The sequence below is a fragment of the Lontra canadensis genome, unplaced genomic scaffold, assembly GCF_010015895.1.
Source record: "Lontra canadensis isolate GAN:19392208 unplaced genomic scaffold, GSC_riverotter_1.0 scaffold58, whole genome shotgun sequence".
NCBI classification, from domain to species: Eukaryota; Metazoa; Chordata; class Mammalia; order Carnivora; family Mustelidae; genus Lontra; species Lontra canadensis.
Window position 1 is genome coordinate 6,762,567 of NW_022631052.1, and position 22,004 is coordinate 6,784,570.

A 22,004-nucleotide genomic window follows, 5' to 3' on the forward strand; every position below is an offset into this window, starting at 1 on the left:
ATAAACAAAGTAATAATAAATAAAAACGTAAAAGCTCCTACGAGCTCTCCCCCCACATACAGCCCACTCTTGGCCATGGCCTCCTGAAGGACAGAGAGGGAGCTGAGAAAGGCTGTCGGGCAGATGGTCTCCCTGGCTCTGACGCCGTGAATAATTATTAAGACAGCGGTAACCACCTGGGCAGGATCCAAAACCAGGCCTTCTACCCGGTCTGAATGAACTTCTGTTTTCCTTTGGCATCTGTCCCCTATGCAGAGGAACGCTGCAATTTCTCATCCCGTCCTCTCTACTGCAAACTCTGCAGTGTCACCAGGCACCACGGGCGGGTGAAAGCCCCCACTTCCTGACACCACGCTGCACGGCCTGTCACCACTTCTGTGCAGTGGACTTGGGGCAGCTTGTCCTCAACGCGTCCACAGCACCAGCTGGGACTGAAGGGGCAGCTATAGACTCCGTCACCAGAGAAGGCCCCATATGATGGACAAGCACTTACGAAGATGACAGACAGAACTAACCCAAGATCTGGACCCCATCCAGCTGCCTATCGTAAGCCCCGTCCCCTTTCCCCCAAGAAGGTGGAGAATCAGAAGAAAAATGAATTAAAAGGCACGGTCCCTATAGAAGAACAGGTTCTGACACACGAAACTGCACCAAACAGTCAAGGCAAATCCATAATTAAGTGTGGAATTAATTATGTGGTGTGGAATTTAGCAAATGAGATCCATGAAAACTAAGTGAAGCAGGTTTCTGGAAAGAGCTGAGGCCTGAAGGAGATGAAGTATTGAGACTGGTCCAAGGAAGAAAGGAAGACATCCCAGCAAGTTAGAGAGGGCAAGCAAACGTCGCCAAGAGGCCAGAGCTACTAAAGGGTGAAGGAGGGGCGCCTGGGTGGCTCAGTGGGTTAAAGCCTCTGCCTTTGGCTCAGGTCATGATCCCAGCATCCTGGGATCGAGCCCCACATCGGGCTCTGTGCTCAGCAGGGAGCCTGCTTCCTCCTCTCCCTCTGCCTGCTTCTCTGCCTACTTGTGATCTCCGTCTGTCAAATAAATAAAATCTTAAAAAAAAAAAAAAAAGGGTGAAGGAGAACGGCAGATGAGTCTAGAAGCTGTGTGTTAGAAAGTGGTGGCAAATGGGGTTAGATGCAGAGAGTCAGAAAAACTTGACAATGAGGCAGAAGACTCTTCAACAGCTGACTGAAAAGAAGCATGGACTTGGAGTCAAGTCTACTGGAAGTGCACCATCAACCATGTGTCCCATGGGGACAAGTTTCTCACTTTGTTTGGGCTTTAGTTTCTTCATCAAAATGCAAAAGTTATGTCTCGGGTAGGAAATGGGGACCCGCTAATGGTTTCTGAGCAAAGAGGGACAGGAGAAAGGCTGAATGCAGATTCACATGAAAGGTGAATGAATATCAGACAGGGGGGAAAGAACAGCTTGTGTCTTCCGGGGTGATGAGAGCCTGCACCCCCGGTGTCAGCGAGACCCCTCTGCCACAGCCTCCCTGAGCAGCCCAGAGCAGGCACCTTGCTCCCTCAGCATGCCCACAGATGCAATGAGGTCATGCACCCTAGCCCAATACGCAGCACCAAGTAGACAATAAATGCCAGTTTCCTTCCATCCTCTAAGAGCAGAGAGACGTTAGGAAAGAAGATTCAACAGCACTTGGTGAGTGGCAAGGTATGGGAGAAGGGGACAAAGAGGAACGATGAGAGGCTCTTCCTTCCGGCCCACGGAGCCAAAGGGTAAATAGCTTGAGCACCAGAGACAGTGAAATAAAGGGGGTTATTCGGTTTGTAGGGGGACTACTTGACTCCTATTTTGAATGCTCAAATTTGAAGACACAGGACAGCCAAGAAATGTAGAAGGCATAATTTAAGAGGCAAAACCAGAGCTCAGAAGCACGATAAACTTCGAGGTAACCAGCATAGGTTGAGAATGCATGTGCTCCCTAGCGGAGAGTGAATTTCAAGCAAGATGAACAGAGGGCCCAGGGGCACCTGGGTGGCTCAGTGGGTTAAAGCCTCTGTCTTCGGCTCAGTTCATGATCCCAGGATCTTGGGATCGAGCCCTGCGTCAGGCTCTCTGCTCGGCAGGGAGTCTGCTTCCTCCTCTCTCTCTGCCTGCCTCTCTGCCTACTTGTGATCTCTGTCTGTCAAATAAATAAAATCTTAAAAAAAAAAAGATGAACGGAGGGCCCAGACCATGTCTTCGAGAACCAGCAGAGTTAGCCGGTCAGGAGAACAAGCAGGGAACAGCAAGAGGCACAAGGAGGGGAAGGAGGCAGAAACCAGGCGCATGCTGCCACATGTCACAGAAACCAAGAAAAGCAAACCGTGGGAATGTGGAGCTGGACAGTGGTCTCCAAAACAGCACCGGGAAAGAGAGGCTAAAGCGAAGACTATTTATGACACAGTAAGAAAGCCCCTGGTGTCTGCCGCCAGTGTTTGCTCAGTACGTTGGAAGAAGTCACATCCCAAGGTGAGACGGGCAGGAGTTCAGAAGAAATGGAAGCCGCAGCACTGGGCCCCTCGATGCAGAACACAGAGGACGATGGCAGCAGTGGAAAGAAGCAAGGTCGTTTAAGGGCAAAAGGGAAACGTGAGGCAGAGATGGGGAAGCCCCCGAAAGCATGGGGGAAGATGCTCTGGGAAGATGTCAAGCAGCTCCAGCAAAATGACCCAACTCCAAAGAGCAAAACCTGACACCGGAGGGGCAAAGAACAGAACAGAGAGAGGCACCAGGAAACAAAAGAATTTCTCCAGAACGGAGCGTTTAGCTTGCAGAATAAAGCCTCGAACCGCAGCAGTACTCTGCCCACAGGAAGGCAGCGGGTCTCCTATTAAGCAACTGGGAGCGCAGGCCGACGTGGACAATCCTAGTTCCGGCTCCGGCCTACCATCCCGGCACCTTCTTCAGCACAAGGCTGGAGCCCTGGCAGGGGGCTATTGTTCAGGGGCAGTGGGGCTCGGCCACCAAGGGGAAGGAAGATTTCTGCTAGAGATTGCCAGCCAGAATTATGATTCTAGACACAGCGTTGGGGTGCAGTTAAAGTCTTGTTTCCATAAAACCAAAGCGTCTCCAAGTAGAATTTATAGCTCCCCTGAGCAGGATGTAATCACTTTAAGGAAATCAAACCGGACTGTGGGTTTGAAGACAGGCATTAGCTCCTCCTGGAGACACGTCGGTTGGCAGAGCTGCTGGCAGGATCCAGGACATCTGTGTAGCTGTCAGGGAAATGACTGCAATGCCCACAAACTGAAAACAGCTTCAGACCATGACAGAGAGAGGCTTGCGTAACAGGAGGAGGATGGGCTTTAAAAACAAAAAGCAAATTACTAAAGAAAACGAGCTTTACGGCGCTGGGAAAAAAATAACCCCAGTTGATATGATGTTGTGTGGTGTTTGTATGGGTGTGTGTTGTGGGTTTGGTTTTTCTGTTTTTATAAGTCCAAAACAGGAGGTTCAAAGCTAAAATTTTTCTGAAATTCATTCCTGCCACCCTGAATCAAATCTTCTTGGGCAAGTGTGTAGATGTAAGTGTGTAATCTCGAAGACTAAAATGTGCATTCATAATCCTCAAGCAGGGCCTCCCCATGAAAACTGCATGGGAGTAAGGAGGCACATCTCAAAGCAAAGCCTGGAACATTCCCTCATACTTTTTAAGCCTCAGAAAGCTGTTCCCTGTTGAATATACAGTCTGAATCCAATACCAATCTCTCTCTCTCTCTCTCCCCTCTGAAAACAACTTCTATTCAACACTCAATACAAACACATCCTTTGCGTCTACCACACACCAGACTCTCCTGTAGTCTCTCCTGGGGCTGCAGGAAATAAGACAGGACTACCTGTCCTTGTATGGCCCATGGGCTGCTTTGGGTTCTTTCCTTAGGATAATATGCACACAGGAGACCTTAAATAGCAGGATTAACTCTCTGTCTTTTTCTGTTCACCTTTAGGGTTTCATTTCAGCAAAACCTCTTGTTATTCCAACAGACCTAGTAACGTCATCTGCTTCTGTGAATTCACGGTACAAGAGATAAGCATGAAAACAACAGCTACAGAGAGTGCCCGTGAAGTCCAAGGACAGCAAGGATTATCAAGGAAAGGGCTGCTACTAGGTGCAAGTGTAATAAGAACCGATCCAGGCGTGCGGAGAGGGATCCAGGAAGGTTTTCCTGAAAAAATGACCCTGAGGCTGGGAACTGAGGAGTGGTAGTAAGGTGAAGTGAGAAAGGAACATTCTAGTACAAGCCCACCCATAACACCACAGGAACAATCATACTCCCATCAGATGTCTAACAGGTAGTTCAAACTTTAACAAGTCCAAGATGAAAGTTGACCACCTGCCCCCAAACCCATTCTCCCAGTCTTCCCATCTCAATAAATTGTGACTCCATCCTACCAATGGCTCAAGTCAAAAACTTTGATCAAATCCTTGCCCCAACTCTGTTGTACCACATAATCCATCGACTCCACCTTCAAAACGTCTCGAGAACCCAGCCACCTCTGCTGCTGCTACCCTGAATCAAACCACTGCCATTTCCCTGCTTGGATTACTGTGATTTGCCCTTTTGCTGGTCTCCCTGCTTCTGTCTGCCCCTTACACAGGGTGTCCCATGTGGTAGCCAGCATGATCACATCCCTCCTATGCTTAGAACCCTGCACAGACTTTCTGTCTTTCTTCAAGTAAAAGCCAATGGCCTTACACTATAAGTATTACAATACTTGGAAGAGAGTGCAAAGACCCTCTAAATACAGCCACGCAGTATGCACGTCACCAAGACACACAAGGGCTGAGTTCAGGTTTCAGACAAGGCACGTCGCAGGCACAGAATTCTAAGATCATAACCTGCCTTTTCATTTATGTAATAAGTATCTCATTTCAGCAGAACTTTACTTCATTACAAACAAATATAGAACTATTATCCGCTTCTTCCCATTTAAAAGCAGAGATATACCAGAGACACAAGATGTTTACACAGACCAAAAATGGGCAGTCTCTAGGAAAAAATCAGACTTGGGGTCACAACGTCTTCATCCTACAACATACCCTAGAAGATCAACAACCTGAATTTATCTTAGAAGCAAAAGAAAAAAGACTCAAAGCGCTTCACAAGAGACTCTATTTAAGATGCGTCCAACGTGGAAGTAATTTGTAAGTGTCTTCTGGGGTAACATACCTGAAAGGACACACAGAGTTTTACGGATAACAAAGAGTCGGGCATAGAGACAAACAAAACACAGCTGTCAGAGTTAAGTTAGGAAAGGCACTGCAATTTAGAGCTCTGGTTCACTTTTAAAGACCATCAGAACACATGGTTAAGAAAGAACTGATCCCAAATTTATCACCTCCCAGGAAACAACTAAAGAACGATCGCCAAAACAATAATGTCTTCCTGCCTTGCTGTCGGGATCAAACTTCAGTTTCAAAGGATTTATGGTGTGTCTCCAGTTCCACACATCTAATTTTTTCTATAATGATTTGGTTCTGTTCTTAGCCATATTCTCCTGGCCACAACCTCAAAGGGCATTTTTTTTTAATTAACTAGATTTGAGCAGGAGGTACCTAAGAGATCTAGAAAGATCTAGCTTTGGTTATCAGAGTTAATTAGTAATTCTGATACAGTGAATAACAACTTAGCACAGCAGACTGACCTCTACAGAGAACAGACATGATCTTGTTTTTTCCATTTCTCCCAAAAGCCAACTCAATCTCCCCTTTGCCGTTAATGATGTATAAAAGAAGACGTGAATTTGAAATGTCACAGCGTGAAATCATCAGGTTAGCATGTAGAATCGTTCTTTTTCTAAGGCCAGAAAAGTCAGGCTAGGAGTTGTTCTGAGTTCACATCTTGACCCGACCAACAAGATCATGAAAACACCCCTACCGCCACAAGCTCTCTGGGACGATTTGACTTTGTTTCCCTAAGCACTGCCCAAGTGAACTTAGTGTTCAAAAACCCACCACTACATGAGACACCCACCTCACTGCTGTCATTTTTTTTAAAGTTCATAGTCACTGTAAAGGAAAAGTGGTGTATACAAATGATCGTCTCGGCTACCATTTTAAAAAAATGTGTAAGATGAACATGGATCTAGATCATATTGTAGCTTGCTATTTCTTATCTTTACCAAGAAGGTTTGATATCTTTTAATTTTAATTAAAATGATATTTTTCAGACTTTAAATATGCTAACCAAAATTATGTAGGATAACATAATAAAAATTAATGATGAGTAACAACCATTGTGTTTTTTAAAGTGAAACATTTAAAAATGTTACTATTAACAACAGTCAGCAAAAATAGGAAAAGATGCAGGCACAAGACCACTCCTTGTGTTTTCTCTGTGATACACGGAAATTATCCAAATGCCCATCAATAGGCAGAAAGAACGATGGTACGTCCACATATGGAGTCCTATGCAGTAAAATTGAATGAAGACTGTCTCCAGATAATACTGTGGATGATCTCCAGGAAGGTGAAAACAGCAAGGCTGGGAAAAAACGTGTCAAGTTACGCTACTGTTTATCTGTGAAAGAGTGGGGATATGGAAATATATACATATTTGCTTGTATTTTAAAATGTAATGATACACTACAACTTTTTGAAAAAAATGGCTATAAAGGGAGAAAAGGACAGGGGAATCAGGTAGACTTCTCTGAATACACTTTTTAGGTTTGACTTTAGGATCAAAGGCAACATTTCATATACTTACGAATAAAATTTCTAAGACCCAAACCTAAAATGAAACCCATAACCTAATTATATAGCCCATTAGTTTACAACCACACAGAGAGGACTATTACCAGCGAGTTTAAAGCCTAGGAATGAGACTATCCATCTCTGAAGGATCTACCCCAAGACGTGTTGGGTTTGTTGCTCTTTAATGGAAAAAAATATTAAACCATTTTTAGTAATCACAACTTGGCAAAATCCAGACCATAAAGAACTTCCAGGACAACAAACCTGCTTTCTCTAACAACAACAATAAAGAGGGTGCTATGGTCTGAATGTTTGTGTTCCCCCAGAATTCATGTTGAATGAAATTCTAGCCCCCAAAGGTGACGATATTAAGAGGTGGGGTATCCTTATAAAAGAGACCCCCCAAGGTTGCCTGGATGGCTCCGTCAGTTGAGCATCCGACTCTTGATTTTGGCTCAGGTCATGATCTCAGGGTCATAGGATTAAGTTCAGGATTCTCTCTCTTCTCCCCCTCTGCTACTTTCCCTCTGCCCCCCTTCCCTGCTCACATGCGTGCATGCACTCTTTCTATATATAAAGAGAGGGAGAAACAGACCCCACAGAGCTCCCTCATCCTTTCTGCCATGTGAGCATACAAGAAGTCTGCAACCCAGAAGAGGGCCCTCACCTGACCATGCTGGCACCCTGACCTCAGACCTCCAGGACCATGAGAAATACGTTACTGTTCATAAACTACCCCGCCTGTAGCAGCCTGAGCACACAAAGACGAGAGAGAAGGAGAAGAAGGAAGGGAGGGGGAAGAAAGGATGGAAGGGAGCCAAAATATAAGAAACAGAAGACTTTCAAAAGAGAAAGATGTGTGAGGGGCGCCTGGGTGGCTCAGAGGGTTAAGCCTCTGCCTTTGGCTCAGGTCATGATCTCAGGGTCCTGGGATCGAGTCCCACATTGGGCTCTCTGCCCGGCAGGGAGCCTGCTTCCCTCTCTCTCTCCGCTTACCTCTCTGCCTACTTGTAATCTCTCTGTGTGTGTCAAATAAATAAATAAAATCTTAAAAAAAATTTTTTTAGGGGTGCCTGGGTGGCTCAGGGGGTTAAAGCTCTGCCTTTAGATCAGGACCTGATCCACACATTGGGCTCTCTGCTTGACAGGGAGCTTACTTCCCCTTCTCTCTCTCTGCCTGCCTCTCTGCCTACTTGTGATTTCTGTCTGTCAAATAAACAAATAAAATCTTTTTTTTTTATTTTTTTTAAAAAGAGAGAGAGATGTGTGAAGCTTATCTGACTCATAATCCAACAAATAAATTTTTTTTAATTATAAAACAACTAGCATGATATACTGGTATTTGATGAGCTTTTACTTTTTCTAGATGTATAACAGTATTTTGATTATTTTTAAGAATTCCATAAACACAGATTTATTAATAAAATAATATTATTTGGCAAAGCTGATAATGATGCAAGAGGGTTCTTTATACAAATCTATTTTATATATTACATTCACAAAAATTATTTTAAGATTTTATTTATTCATTAGAGGAAGAGAGAGCACACAAGCAGGGGGAGAGGCAGAGGGAAAGGGAGAAGCAGACTCCCCACTGGGATGGGAGCCTGACATGGGGCTCGATTCCAGGACCTAGAGATCATGACCTGAGCCAAATGCAGACGCCTAACCATCTGAGCCACCCAGCTGCACCTCAAAACTTTTTCTTAATCAAACAGGAAAAAGCAGTTCTTGATCCACACAAATTGTGTGTATGTCCGCACGTGCACAGATGGCAATCAGGAAAATGCGAACAGTGAATGACATCCATTAATGTTAAGGAATTATCGTTAATAGTTTTAGGTGTGAGAATGATATTCTGGTTAAAATCTTTTGAAATGAAATAGTTATAGATGAAAAAACACATGGAACTGGCGTCAAGATAAGCCAAGGATGGAGCACCTGGGTGGCTCAGTTGTTAAGTCTTTGCCTTCGGCTTAGGTCATGATCCCAGGGTCCTGGGATCGAGCCCCATATCGGGCTCCCTGCTCAGTGGGAAGCCAGCTTCTCCCTCTCCCACCCCGCCTGCTTCTGTTCCCTCTCTCACTGTGCCTCTGTATCAAATAAATAAATAAAATATTTTTAAAAAATAAATAAATTAGCCAAGGCTGGGGCACCTGGGTGGCTCAGTCAGCTGAACATCCAACTCCTCGTTTTGGCTCAGGTCATGATCTCAAGGTTGTGGGATCAGGCCCCGTGTAGGGTTCCATGCTCAGTGAGCAATCTGCTTGAGATTCTCTCGCTCCCTCTCTCTTTGCCCCTCCCCCCGCTCTTGCTTGCGCTCTCTCTCTCTAAAAATGAATATATAAAATCTTAAAAAAAAAAAAAAAAGATAAGCCAAGGCTCAGGGAATCAGTGGGGAGTAATTAAAGACTGGCCACCTGGTGGCTCAGTCAGTTAAGCATCTGCCTTTGGCTTCAGGTCATGATCCCAGGGTCCTGGGATGTATTCCTGCACTGGGCTCCTTGCTCAGTGAGAAGCCTGTTTCTCCCTCCGCCTGGAGCTCGCCCTGCTTGTGCTCTCTCTAACAAATAAATAAAATATTTTAAATAAATAAATACATATATAAATAAAATTTTAAAAGACTGGCCATATATCAACTATTGTTAATGCTCAGTGACAGACACATTTTTAGGATTATGCTCTTCTCTCCACTTTTGTATATATTTGAAATTTTGTGTAATAAAAGGTTTTGAAAAATAGCTTCTCCATTCAAATTTTAATGTAAGGTTTGTAAAATTTCTATACTTATCCATCGTACCTCATAAGGCTTTATGAAGACTACATGAAATGAATGAAATAAAGTGAATGTAATTAAAATGAATAGAAATGCTGCCCTTTATTTTCTCTGCTGGCGGGACAGAATGAAAAGAGCACTGAGCGTGAGGTTTAAAAATCCTGACTCACTATGTTGATCATCACTTTCTTGGTGATGCCCTCCCTCACGGTCTTCCCTCTCTCAACTAGAGAGGGAAGCTCCTTAAAGACAGAAACCCTGTCAGTCTTGTTCACCACAATGTCCTCGGTGATTAACCCCATGCCTGGGATGAAGTTATGAATAAACCTGAGCTCAAGTTCCTGCTCAGCAACGTGGAGCGAGGACTAGGACCGCTCTATTGTGCATTCAACCTCAATGCCACAGTACAATCGGTCTTTGTGGTGTAGACCCTGGACAATTTACTTAACAGCTCCTCCTCTGTAAAACAGAAATGATGTCTATCTCAACAAGTTGATCTGCCCTACTGTGGTTTCAAAGACTTCATGTGGCCATTCACTCACTCAACCCACAATTATTTATGAAGTCTAAAGTCCTATAGAAAGTATGGCATAGTCTACTATTCCCATAAACAGAAGAGTAATAATAAATTGACACAAATATTAGCTAAATATAAACACCCATTCAATGACTATTTATGGAATTTCTACCATGTACTAGGCACTGTGCCACAGGCTAGGAGGAACTATGAAGGTAAGTATGGTACAACTCTTGTTTTTGAGGAAGTTTGCAGTCCAATGGATGAGAAGAGAGAGAATGATGTTACAATACAAATTGGCAAGTGACATACCAGAATGGAACAGGAACACAGCACATTCCCTCTGGACACATTCTCCTACCCAAGTTGGTTTCAGGGGAAAAAATCAGTTCACTTAACTTCCCAAAGTTATAAATGTCAACTCCCAAATTAAAACTGCCATGAGATATTTCACTTTTACTTTTTCACTGCAATAAGGCTACAGATTCTTTCTAAAGAAGCCAGCCCATGCTGGAAATCTTCCAAAGGAATTAGATCCTTTTGTTTTTCTGGGTGTTTGCCAGCAGTCCAAACCAAAAGAGGCAAATGGAGCTATTGGCTCATTCATTTAATATTAACTGCCAACTCCCTTCTCCCAGAACACAATGGCCTTCTATTTCAAAGAAGCCCCCTCAGCAACTTGTTCCATGTCAATCAATGGCTGAATTAAGAAAGAACACAGATTCAGGTCTTTTAGATCCAATTCCAAATACAGGGCCAATGTCTCTCTCATTAAAAATAGGATTTAATAACTCATGTAAAAAAATTTTTTTTAATAACTTACCTCAAATTCTTCCCAAAAGCCTTGTTTGACTTTATCTGTGGTCTCAGCTAATTTGCTTAGCTCTCGAACCCGGCTTTCTATTTCAGCAGCATTGATACGTGTTGTGTTGAGGGGCTAATCAATTTCAGCAGTTGGTGTGAAATGAAGAAAGTATTACAAAAAAAAGTGTTAATGCAAAAAAAAAAAAAAAGAGTTCCATGTTGATCATTTGTAAGGCAAGGACAGGAAATTCAAAGGACACAGTAATTCACAATAAAAGTTTTCAAATACAGTTTCACTTTCTTTTCTGTTTTGTGAGGAAATAGGTCTTTCTTCAATCTCCACACACACTTTACTCTGCTAATATTCAAACCTATTTTTCTTTATAAATAGACTACAATATTACTTAGAGCGATGATCTAACCTGCCATTAGGTAAACTTCAAGACAGCAATTACTCCAAAGTGAGTTAAGTATAATAACCCAAAGGTAACCAAAGGTTGATCTAGATGCAAACTTGGTAAAAGCTTGCTTTAAAAACACTATGAGGCCTTTTAGAGATACACCTGGAGATAATCACGGAAATGATGTAATATCTAGAATTTGTTTCCAAATGCCACAGGAGGAGGGCAGTGAGCACAGGAACAATGAAACAAGCCTTGGTTAGCTGATCACCGTTGAAGGTGGGTGATGAGTGTGGGGAAGTTCATGAGATTACTTTACTACTCTCTATTTGAAATATTCTATGTTGGGATTTTTTGTAACACTACAAGGAGATGGGGCGTTAGCTTTCCGTATGCTCACCTGCTTGAGTTGTAGTACTGTGCCCAGTGTTTCCACCATGGGATTCTTCTTGTAATGCTCCACAAGATCTGTCAAAGAATCAAACCGTTCTCCTCCACCAACATCATATTTCAGTTCCTTTCAAGACAAGAAAAAAATCCTGCTTATTACCTTTATGTTAAATTACTGCTTTTCCCAACTGAAGTACAGAGACTGACTCTCTCCCTCCAAGATCAAACAGCTGGAGGAGCACAAAGGAGAGGAAGCAAGGATAATGGAACTGGAGAGGCCGAGCCAGAGTGAGGTGTGAGCAGCTCTAAGTATCGCTCAGCAACAGCGATAGGTGTGAGCAGCTCTAAGTATCGCTCAGCAACTAGGGTACAAAAAATCGTCCCCTTCCTAAGTTAATTAAGTTAAAAGAAAGGAGAAACAGTATTCTTTACTATTTATTTACATATATAGGCTAAGAAACTATACAGTAGGCTGCTGAAGAAAAGGTAAATAACTACTTCTCTCTGAAACACAACAAACTCCAAGGCTTGGGTAGGCAGCACTAAAAGCCAACATACATGTCTCTACTTTCCTCTTCCAATGAAAATTTAAAAGGGAAACTATAAACAGAGGCCAGGAAATTTTTTCTGACAAAAGATCAAAATGGGCTATTTAAGGGAAACAACAAGAAAAGATGTTATTATTATTAATACGATACCCTAGAAATTATGTAAGAAGATATTTGGGTATGATCTTTTATTTAAAATTAAAATTGTGGGGGCGCCTGGGTGGCTCAGTGGGTTAAGCCACTGCCTTCGGCTCAGGTCATGATCTCAGGGTCCTGGGATCGAGCCCCACGTCGGCCTCTCTGCCCAGCGGGGAGTCTGCGTCCCCCTCTCTCTCTGCCTGCCTCTCTGCCTGCTTGTGATCTCTCTCTCTCTGTCAAATAAATAAATAAAATCTTAAAAAAAATAAAAATAAAACTGTGGGGGCGCCTGGGTGGCTCAATGGATTAAAGCCTCTGCCTTCAGCTCAGGTCATGATCTCAGGGTCTTGGGATGGAGTCCTGCATCAGGCTCTCTGGTGGGGAGCCTGCTTCCCCCTCTCTCTGCCTGCCTGTCTGCCTACTTGTGATCTCTCTCTCTCTCTGTCAAATAAATATATTTTTTAAAAATCTTTAAAAAATAAAAAAATAAATAAATAGAGTAGGGAAGAAGCACTTTCAGAATGACAAAGGAAAGACCTCTGAAAATCCTTTCTTCAATAAAAGCAACGAAAACACTAGTAAAGGGACACTTGGGTGGCTCAGTCGGTTAAGCATCACATCAGACTCTTGGGTGGCTCACATCAGACTCCCTGCTCAGCAGGGAGTCCGCTTCTCCCTCTCCCTCTGTCGCTCCCCTGCTTGTGTGCTCTTTCTCTCTGACAAATAAACATATAAAAATTCTTAAAAAAAAAAAAAAAACTAGTAAAAATTGTCATCAAATTTTCCAGAACTCTGGAAACTAACCAAGAACTTGCAACACTCCAAGGACCATTTATTCAAGAAAAATGATTGCATCTTGGTAAGGAGCAAACGATGACATTTTAACTTGCCCTATATTCCCATGTATCTCTCTCTAGCTCTTCTATAGCCTTGAAAACCAACAGCCTCATAATCATGGTAGCTGTGAAAGCCAGCAACCTCACACAGCTGGAGAGAATGAATTTGGAGCTCTCTCAAGAGACCGATCCCCAGAGAATAATCCCTACAGGCAAACACAGTTTTATTACACTTTACAAATAAATATTTTTTACAAATTAAAGGTTTGTGGCAACCCTGCATCAAGCAAGTCTATTGACAGCCATTTTCCTGACAGTATTTCCTCACTTTGTGTCTCTGTGTCGCATTTTGGTAATTCTTTCAGTATTTCAAACTTTTTCGTTATTATTATATTTGTTTGTTATGGTGATCTGTGATCAGTGATTATGACTTGCTGAAAGCTCAGATGATGGTTAGCACTTTTTAGCAATAAAGTATTTTTTTAAATTAAGGTATGTTGTCCAAAAGAAAAGTATACTGTCTATTGTTTTTCAGGCACAATGCTTCTGCACACTCAATAAACTAGAGTATAGTACAGCATAAACATAACTTCTATATGCACCAGGAAACCAAAAAATTAATTTGACTTGCTTTATTGCAACATTCATTTGACTGCAATGGTCTGGAATCGAATCCATAATACCTCTGAGATATACCTGTATTGGGCCTATTTAGCATCTCCCTGGAAAAATCCTGTTTTCAGAGCCTGTGTTTATTTGACCTGACTTAGAGCCCTGTCTTCAGGGGATCCGTCCAAAACAATCCGCAGCAACCGTTCATATCACAGCAGCCCGCACTGGCAATTCCAGTTAAGCCAAATAAAACACGGACCAAAATGAAAAAGGGAAAATCTAAGCAATGTCCACGGAGGGCGTGGAAAACCTCTGACATAGACAAACCAAGAAAAAGACTCTTAATTATAAAGAACAAACTGATGGTTACCAGAGAGGAGGCAGGTGGGAAGATGGGGGAAAAATAGGTGATGGGATTAAGGAGGGCACTTGTGATGGGCACTGGCTTTTGAAGGAACAAGCTGAATCAGTATTGTACACCTGAAACTAATATTACACCGTATGTTAACTAACTGGAATTTAAATTAACAGTTAAAAAAAAGACTCTGACATATTCTTAAGAAGCTAGGAGGCTATGTGCATGTGCAGGGCTGTGTGACGTTCAGGAAAGATCCAAGAACACCCTAATCTTCACCTCTAGCTGACCTTGAGGCTCCGTACAAACAGAAAGTGAAGGCTAAGGCAGAGCTGTAATCTGCCAGAACACTGAAACTGTACCCCAACACGCACACACACAGCCCCCGTGGCAAAGGCTGGGAGACTTAATGGTTCACGGCATTTAAGGAAATCTCTGTTCAATCATTAACTGACCACTATGTTAACAAAGCAAAGACTTCAGTGGCTACACAGAGCAAAGAATAAATGAAAATCAAGAAACACAGAAAGAGAAACAATAACTACAGAAACAATAAAAAGTAGCAACAACAAACCCTGGAAAAGATGGCATCTGATTTCCAGAATCACCACATTATGTTACTTAAAATGTCTAGTTTCCAACCAAAAAAATTAGGAAAAATGCAAAGAAACAGGGAAGTATGGACCAAACACGGGGGGGAAAGCACTCAGTAGAAACTGTCCTTGAGAAAGCCCAGATAAAAACTTGAAATCAGCTAGTATAAATATGTTCAAAGAACTAAAGGAAGGGGCACCTGGGTGGCTCAGTGGGTTAAGCCGCTGCCTTCGGCTCAGGTCATGATCTCAGGGTCCTGGGATCGAATCCCACATCAGGCTCTCTGCTCAGCAGGGAGCCTGCTTCCCTCTCTCTCTCTCTCTCTCTGCCTGCCTCTCTGTCTACTTGTGATCTCTCTCTGTCAAATCAATAAATTAAAAAAATCTTTAAAAAAAAAAAAAAGAACTAAAGGAAAATGTACTTTATAAATTAAAAGAAAATATGAGGATGTTGTCTCACCAAATAGACTATCACAAAAATCTGTACACAAATGTTCATAGCAGCATTCATAATAGCCAAACGCCCATAAATTTTTTAATGGATAAACAAAATGTACTCTAGCCATACAATGGAATATTTTGACAATAAAGAGTTGGTTGACACACACCACAACATGGATAAACCTTGAAGACGTTATGTGAAGTAAAAGAAACCAGAGGCAAAAACCACATATTACATGATTCCATCTATATAAAACATCCAGAAGTGGCAAATCCATAAAAATAGAAAGTAGATTAGTGGATGCTGAGAGCTGAAAGGAGGGGAAATAATGAGGAGTGACTGGTAATAGATACAGAGTTTCTTTTGGGGGTGCTGAAAATGTTCTGGGAATTAGTGTCAGTAGTTGGATAATATGTGCATATACCAAAAACCTGTCCACTCTAAAAGGGTGAATTGAATGGTCTGTGAATCATACCTCCATAAAGCTGGGGGTTTTTAATATATATTTAATTTAATTTAAAAACTGAAGCAATAAGTAAATAGTTTCTTTTTAGGAAAGTTTGACACAAGAATTAACCTCCTTAGTCCTTAGTCCTGTCACCACACTAAGAACAAGAAATAGTGAGGGATGCCTGGGTGGTTCAGTGAGTCAGGTGCCTGCGTTTGGCTTAGGTCATGATTTCAGGGTCCTGGGATCGAGTCTGGCATTGGGCTCCCTGCTCAGCAGGGAGCCTGCTTCTCCCTCTGCCTGCTGCTCCCCCTGCTTGTGTGCTTTTCTCTCGTGCTCTTTCTCTGACAAATAAATAAGTAAAATCTTAGGAAAAAAAAATTAAAAACAAGAAATAGAAAGTTCAGGGGCGCCTGGCTGGTTCAGTTGGTAGAGCCTCTGACTCTTCACCACGGGACTGAGCCCCACATTATGTGTAAAGATTACTCAAAAATAAAATCTAAGGAAGGAAAGGAAAGGAAGGAAGGTGGGAAGGAAGGAAGAAAGAGAGAGAGAGAGAAAGAGTTCAATTCTCCTAGCCTTGATGCACTAATTGCAAAAAGAAAGCAAATACAGTATCAGGCCAGACAGTGACAACCCTAAGGAGGAGCCAAGGCCATCACTTTAGAAACAGGGAGACTGAGGCTGACTCCAGCCAAAACAGATCAGATGGTACAGGGCAAAAGATGATGCTCTGAGGCATGACTTAATCTGCCAGCGATAGACTGGAAAGAGATAATTTAATAAAGTTCTGAAATGATGAAATAATTGTAATAAATAATGTTCTGAAAGCATATAAGCCTGTGCCTGAGCACAGAAAATCTGACTTCGGAAGTGACGTCTGTCTTCCTCCAGCAGAAGAATCACCCAAAGAGGACATTTTGCCAGAGCTGTGGTTCAAGCGGGACTTTACCTGACAGCGGATCATGACGTGGGTCACTTTCGACTTGCCATCATTGCTCTCCCCTTTGTCGTCACCAGTTCGGACAGAAAGAACAAAATCTCCGGGGTGACTCTGGCTCTCTCGTACCAGAAAGCTACCGTGTTTTCCTTTCTCCGTTAGTAATTTCTCTGCTTCTTTCCCAGAGAGGTGTCCATGAAACCACCTAAATTTTTTTAAATGAAAATCAATTGAGTTTTGCCACGGGTTCACAGTATTCTTTCACATATATAGCCAGCTTTCCTAAACACAATTAAAAAACAGATCCATTCCTCCAAGAGAGTGGCCAATCCCATGCGGGACAATTTGCATCCCAAGCAGGCAGGAAAAATGAGAAAGATGTTAAGAATAACCATTAAACTTCAAATGATCCCACAGTCATTTGTAAACAAATGCCCTCAAACTTTCCTATTTTCTCTTAAATCTCCCATTTCTTAAAAATGTACCTTGTGGGGTGCCTGGGTGGCTCAGAGGGTTGAACCTCTGCCTTAGGCTCGGGTCATGGTCTTAGTGTCCTGGGATCGAGCTCAGCGGGGAGCCTGCTTCCCCCCCCCACACACACACCTGCCTCTCTGCCTACTTCTGATCCTGATCTCTCTGTGTCAGATAAATAAAATCTTTTTTTTTTTAATGTACTTTGTGTTTTCTCCATGCCCTACTCCAAAAACACCGACTATTTAATCACAGCCATTTAAAGAACTTAAAATGGGGGTGCCTGGGTGGCTCAGTCAGTTAAGCATCTGCCCTCAGCTTGGGTCATGATCTGGGGAACCTGGGATTGGGCCCCACACTGCGCTCCCTGCTCAGTGGGGAGTCTGATTCTGCCCCTCCCCACTCCCCCAACCCCCCACCCTCACTCATGCTCTCTCTCAAGTAAATAAATAAAATCATTTAAAAAAATTAAAATAGAAAGTCATGATAGAGACAAAAAAATCATTTGAATGTTTGCCCTTGCTTTAGTATGTGAATACTACATAAAAAAGGATTTTCACTATAAATTAATTTAAGCATTCCAAATTTCTTAACATTTCCAACCAATACTTCAATAGCCTCAAAGGTTGCTGTCAGTATCTTTGGTCTATATACTGGGTTATCATTCCAAGCTCTAAAAGCATGTAACATCTAGAGAAAGGGCGAGGAAGTTTGCTAAAAATGTGAATTCCCATGCCTCCAGAGATAGCAATACATTCGTTTGACAGAAGCCCAGCAATAAGCATTTTTACCCAGTACTCCAGAGTCCTGATGTGGGCCATCAGAGGACAGGCTCTAAGACAATATTACTCTAAGATACTATAAAAAACATTTTGGGGTGCCTGGGTGGCTAAGCTTCTGCCTTAGGCTCAGGTCATGATCCCAGCGTCCTGGGGTGGAGCCCCACATCAGGCTCCCTGCTCAGTGGGAAGCACCCTCTCTCCCTCTCCCGCTTTCCCTGCTTGTATTCCCTCTCTCACTGTCTCTCTCTCTCTTTCCCTGTCAAATAAATAAATAAAATCTTAAAAAAAAAAAAAAGGTACTATAAAAAACATTTTAGAGGGGCACCTGGCTGGCTCAGTTGGAAGAGCCTGAGACTCTTGAACTCAGGGTCATGAGTTCAAGCCCCATGCTGGGGAGGGAGGGGGTAGAGATTAAATAAATAAACAAAAACCAACTTTTTAAAAAATTTTAACATAGTTATATGACTAATGTGTCTTTTCCCCCCAGGACCTTGGTGAGAGAGCAAGCACAATCGTGGCAGATAGCACTAATGGCTCATTGCTAGAGGAATAGACTTTGAGTTATTTTTCATCCACACTCAACCGAACAGAGTAAAATTTGGAAATAAACTGAGTTGGCCAACAGCCTTTTGCTTGAAGCTGCAGTAGTATCTGGGGAAACAAATCCGCCTAGAACAGCACTGACATAAAGGGGCAAGCTGAAGAAAGCTGCCTGCAGATATAAAATACACAAACCTAACAGAGACCCTGAATGTGTCCTGAGTCAGATAGGAGACTGGGAATGTCGAAAACCAATAAAATCAATAAAAATAAGTCAAGTCCTGGCTTTCATCAGCTTGGTTCCTATATAAGGGGAAGAGGCCCTATTGAAATCATTTAGCTCCCTCTAGGCAAGGTCATTCTCCCACATTTGTGGACACAACAGAACAGAACTGGTGAAAAACCCTCTGAGCTCCGCTTTTCAGCTGCTGAGCTTAAGCTGACATCTGTTGGTGGCACCGCTGCATAGCTGGTCGGGAGCGAGCACAGGCACTGCGGCTGTTTTGGTGCCTCCCTTAGCAGCTGTTTTGCTCTCGGAGCTCTCAGAGATGATCAACTCAAGTTCAGTCATCTTAAAATGACTGCACGCACCAAGTATATACAAGAATTGTCTGAGAGCACTGCGAAACTAAGTGTAAGGAACACTGATCGAAGCTTTTACAGAAAGGGGCGCTCAGAAAATAATCTGGTCCTGTGGTTCTTGCTTCAGGAAAACTGAACTTTAATTACAAAGATGACCTCTTGGGAAACAGATAAAGCCAAGGCCCCACGATGCATTCGTACAACACCTACAGCATCAAAGAGATGCACCACAGTCACTGACCTTTCAGAGGTAGGATCTGCACAGTTCAGAGGATATTTAAGCTCAATAACATCTCCATTCTTCTCTTTTAATTGCCCGTGATGTTCCATATAATACTGGACCAACTCAGCCAAAGTGGCAAACTTCTCTCCTCCGTACAGGTCATAGTAATCACCAGTGTTCTGAATCTTGATGTGGGTGACGGCGCCATTTCTTCTACAAGAGTCCATTAGGGGGAAAACAAAAACCAATAAAGTATAGTATAAATGGACGTCATATTCAATATCAGATTCCGCCTACACCTCGAAACACACCCAAGAAGCCAGTTTATACTTTTCCTGTAATAAATGTGGTGAGTGAAAACCACACGGTCAACCATTTCAACACCAAGGGGCTTTGTTTCTTGGCTCCTTTCCCTTCTACAACTTTTATTTTGGAAGTCTAACCTATCAAATTGCATATATTAAGTGATAATAATTTTTCTCATCAGTAATTAATAGAGACACATATATTAAACATCAATCTATCTTCTAATCCAATAAAAACACTGTAAGTATTTTGCCCCCCCCCCAATGAAACTGTATAGCTACCCAAGGACTGGTATGAGAATATTCATTGCAGCTTTATGTGGAATAGAAAAATCCTGGAAACTCAAACATTTATCGCCAAAATGGATAAATAGTTACATACTCACACCACAAAACATTACACAGCAATTAAAGAAAAAAAAAACACTAAAACATACAACTACAGGGATACATCTCAAAAAACATTACATTAAGAGAAAAAAGCCAAGGGTGACTGACTGGCACAGTCAGAGGAGCATGTGAGTTGGGGTTGTGAGTTCAAGGCCCACACTGGGTATAAGGATTACTTAAAAATAATATCTTTTAAAAAAAGAGAGAGAGAGAAAGAAGACAGGCACAAATGAATACGTACTGTATGACTTCATTTGTCAGTGAACTTGCGGAATAAGCAAAACTAGTCTATAGGGTTAAAGAATAGTGGTAGCTACTTAGAAGGAGGGAAATTAGAAAGGGGAACAAAGGAATCTTCTAGGGTGATGAAAATATTCTGACTACGGTGTTGGTTACATAAATAAATACATTTGTCAAAATTCATGTCACTGTACACTTAAGATACCGTATATGATCATACCTTAAATCATACCTTAAATAATCACAGACCTTAATCGTACCTTAAAAACACAGACAACTGACAGTTTCCAGCACAAGATAGCTAAAATGTTTTCCCATTGAGGTGACAAAACATTGATCAAAAGTTTCTAAAACTTGGTTTTTTAGGGGCACCTAGGTAGCTCAGTTGTTAAGTGTCTACCTTTAGGTCGGGTCATGGTCCCACGGTTCTGGGACTGAGCCCCGCATCGGGGTCTCTGCTCAGCGGGAAGCCTGCTTCTCCCTCTTCCACTCCCCTAGCTTGTGTTCCCTCTCTCGCTGTCTCTCCGCCAAATAAATAAATAAAATCTTAAAACAAACCTTAAATAAATAAAACTTGGTATTTTAGTTAGCCTAGGCAGCCTGTGATTTCCATTAAGTTTTCTGAACAAATGAATACATCACAAGGACACTCATTTTTACCAAGGGGCCAGGCACTTCCAAAATGATAACCATTGACCTATATGAGCTTTTAGTCTGATCCTGCAGATTATTGATGAAGCCTCTGGAAAATATAAACACATTTCTACCAAATAAAAAAGAACATGGGGACTAAAGAAAATAAGAAAAACCATCCCAAAATGTTCCTGACAATAACCTACTTCTAATTATTGGTGACAACCTTCTCCAGTGGGTAAAGAGGGTCCTTCCGGTCACCCTCACCTTCGGGTCAACTATATCCGACTCCACTTGAACATCTGAGCTTCCCATTTCTAGCCTTTACTTAACGCCATAACACAAAGAAAGATATTTCAGGTATGAACGACATTAATACACAGCCACACAGACGGAGCTCAAAAACATAATCGTGCATGAAAGAAGCACAGCATAGAATGATATGCTCAGGATGTACCATTTATGAAAATTTAAGCACACACACAGTAATACTATAGATTATTTAAGATACAGTGATACCCACACACATATATATGTGTTATATTTTATTATTGTGAAGATACTATTTCCAGGTAATGTTACTTATTATATTACAAACATACACACACACACATATATATATATATTTTTTTTTTTTTTTTAATGAAGTATAACAAACTCATGAGACTAGCTGCCAATGGGACAAAAGGAAGCACAGGATCAAGGATGGTGAGTAAAGGGAAATTCTGTTTTATTTTATATTCTATTTTGAAGGGAAAATGGCCATAAATACAACATGAGTGATTATACATAACTTTATGTATTTTTCTGTATTTTTTTTTCCTCAAGATTATAAAGGGAGAGTGGGAGGAGGAGGAAAAGAGGGAGCGGGAATCTTCCTTGATGAACTGAATATAAGGTAACATAATGATCAATTTTAAAGCATAGGCACATAACATAAAGGTTGGATTGCACAGAACCACAACAATAATCACATCATAGATGCACGCATACACACGTGCATACACGCACTCACAGAGGCACGCGGACATCTGTAACAGTGGCTACACACAGACAAAGAAACAGAAAAAGTGAAAGTCGGCCGCGTTGCACAACTGTCAAAAGCAGTGGTTCTAAGTTCACAAAAAAGATATACAAATGGTCTTTAAATGCATTAAAGGATGCTCACCTTCAATCCTGAGAGAAATAAAAATTAAAATTCGCAAAGACACCATTTCTCATCTATCAAGCTAATGAAAAGGAAAAACTTGACCACACTCAAATGGTGACGCTGTGGAGAAACGGGGCCCCCCACGCATGACTGGTGGTGCAAGACGGTGCAATCACTACGGAGAA

The 22,004-nt window shown here is 42.1% G+C and overlaps 1 protein-coding gene across 2 annotated transcripts in view; it reads right to left on the reverse strand.

Moving 5' to 3' along the window:
- Positions 1-22,004, reverse strand: part of PTPN11 (protein tyrosine phosphatase non-receptor type 11) — a 77,103-nt gene that overhangs the window by 29,321 nt on the left and 25,778 nt on the right. For both annotated transcript variants that reach the window (XM_032876239.1, XM_032876240.1), the window contains exons 3-6: positions 19,120-19,314; positions 16,516-16,708; positions 11,602-11,718; positions 10,820-10,933 (exon numbers count right to left, since the gene is read on the reverse strand). In XM_032876239.1, coding sequence (XP_032732130.1) covers positions 10,820-10,933; positions 11,602-11,718; positions 16,516-16,708; positions 19,120-19,314 — 619 coding nt within the window. The remainder of the gene's footprint in view (positions 1-10,819; positions 10,934-11,601; positions 11,719-16,515; positions 16,709-19,119; positions 19,315-22,004) is intronic.